At 48.1% G+C, this 1,571-nt stretch overlaps 1 protein-coding gene across 1 annotated transcript in view; it reads right to left on the reverse strand.

The window, feature by feature from the left end:
• The window catches only part of GTF3C3 (general transcription factor IIIC subunit 3), a 32,004-nt gene that overhangs the window by 14,655 nt on the left and 15,778 nt on the right, over positions 1-1,571 (reverse strand). The window contains exons 9-10 of the mRNA XM_015566121.1: positions 1,254-1,357; positions 219-390 (exon numbers count right to left, since the gene is read on the reverse strand). Coding sequence (XP_015421607.1) covers positions 219-390; positions 1,254-1,357 — 276 coding nt within the window. The remainder of the gene's footprint in view (positions 1-218; positions 391-1,253; positions 1,358-1,571) is intronic.

Here is a 1,571-nt window from a genome sequence, read left to right on the forward strand (position 1 = left end):
GTGGCTGGAGAACCTAGTAAGATAACATGGACACAGAACTTGGCTGGAGATTGTGGCTAGAGATCCTGGCAAGGTTGCTGATCAACTGAACGCTGTCTCTGTGTCATTCCTTCTTCGCCGACTCCGTCCACATCTATGGGGAACCCCTGGACCTGCTGGGGTTGGACCCCAGCATTGTCGCCTGATGATTAACCCTCTCCCGCCCACGGAGGCATTACCTGCGTGCCGCAGCCAAACCACGGCGAGGTTGTACCTCTCGGAACAGACCAGCGCGCTAAGGAGAGGAAGCGCAGAGCTATATTCCCCGACATCCAGGAAAGCCTCGGCGACATCCAGATAGAGGTCTCCCATGTCTTCAGGGTTCTGCTCCACCAGGGTTGTCAAGAGAGGCTAGACCACAAGATGTGAGCCCGAAGTCAATCTTCAGTACAAATGTGCACATCCACGTCTATTTCTCTTTCCACACACACCCGTCATCAGGGGCAGGCCTAGGAGAAGGCTTCATAAAACAGCTCTCAGCCCTCCATTTCCTATTCGCTTCTGAGCCTCTATTCAAGAGCTCCTGCTGCCATATCTGCTGTCCCACATCACCCAAGGCCTGCATAAGGCAGGTGGGGGCAGCTGGGCAGCGCTGCTCAGTGCTCCTCTTCGGGCAAGTCAAGCATAGCCCTGCCTCAGACACCTGCATGGCTGACTTCCTTCAGGCCACCATTCAAATGTGTCCTTCCCAGGGAGGCCTCTCCTGACCACCCTATTTCACACTGCAACTCCTCCCACCTCAACATTCCTTTTTCTCCCATTTGATTTTCCCCCAGAGCATTTATCACCAACTGAAATCCTATTATCTCACATTCTAATTTTGTTTATTATCTATCTAATTCTAACCCCATCAGGACAAAAGACTCATGTGGGCAGGGATTTGTATATTTTATTCAATACCTATCCTGAAGTCTGCAAAGTAAATGCCCATTTTTTAAAATTTAATGAAATTGGTCAGAAATTACCAATTGTCTAGGACCCAATCTCAATTCTGATCTGTGCACTGCGATCATTTTAAAAAAAGAACCAAGTATGCTAAGCCCAGTCCCAAACACTCCTGACTTTTCTAAGACGCCGCACGAAGACGCTGAGAGCGACTGCCCAGTTATTGAGAAACACGAAATCTAAGGCCGACTGACAATTTCCTGTCATCGGGAGAAATCACTGCGAATTAGAGCTGAAGAACCGCAAGTGCAGACCTTCATGTGACTTACATTAAGTGGTTCGAGGATGTTGAGGTGGACAAGGCAGACCATCAACTTCACCGTGATGTCTATTGGCACCCCCTCAGGGATGGTGCAGGTCACATTCTCAGCAGCTGTGGATCAGACAGACGGGCAAAGCACTTCCTATTGCAAGTGTATAATGTGGTCAAATGAAGCAAACTGTGTCTTCTATGTAAGATCTCATTTACGTAATTCAAAGCAAATGATTCTGTATCAATTCTAAACGTGGCCAACTCTAGTTCTGGGTACTTACACCTCCTTCAGTGTGTCTTTTGGTAGCAATTATCCTTCATATTTTTTTCCCTA

The sequence above is a fragment of the Myotis davidii genome, unplaced genomic scaffold, assembly GCF_000327345.1.
Source record: "Myotis davidii unplaced genomic scaffold, ASM32734v1 scaffold221, whole genome shotgun sequence".
Taxonomy (NCBI): Eukaryota; Metazoa; Chordata; class Mammalia; order Chiroptera; family Vespertilionidae; genus Myotis; species Myotis davidii.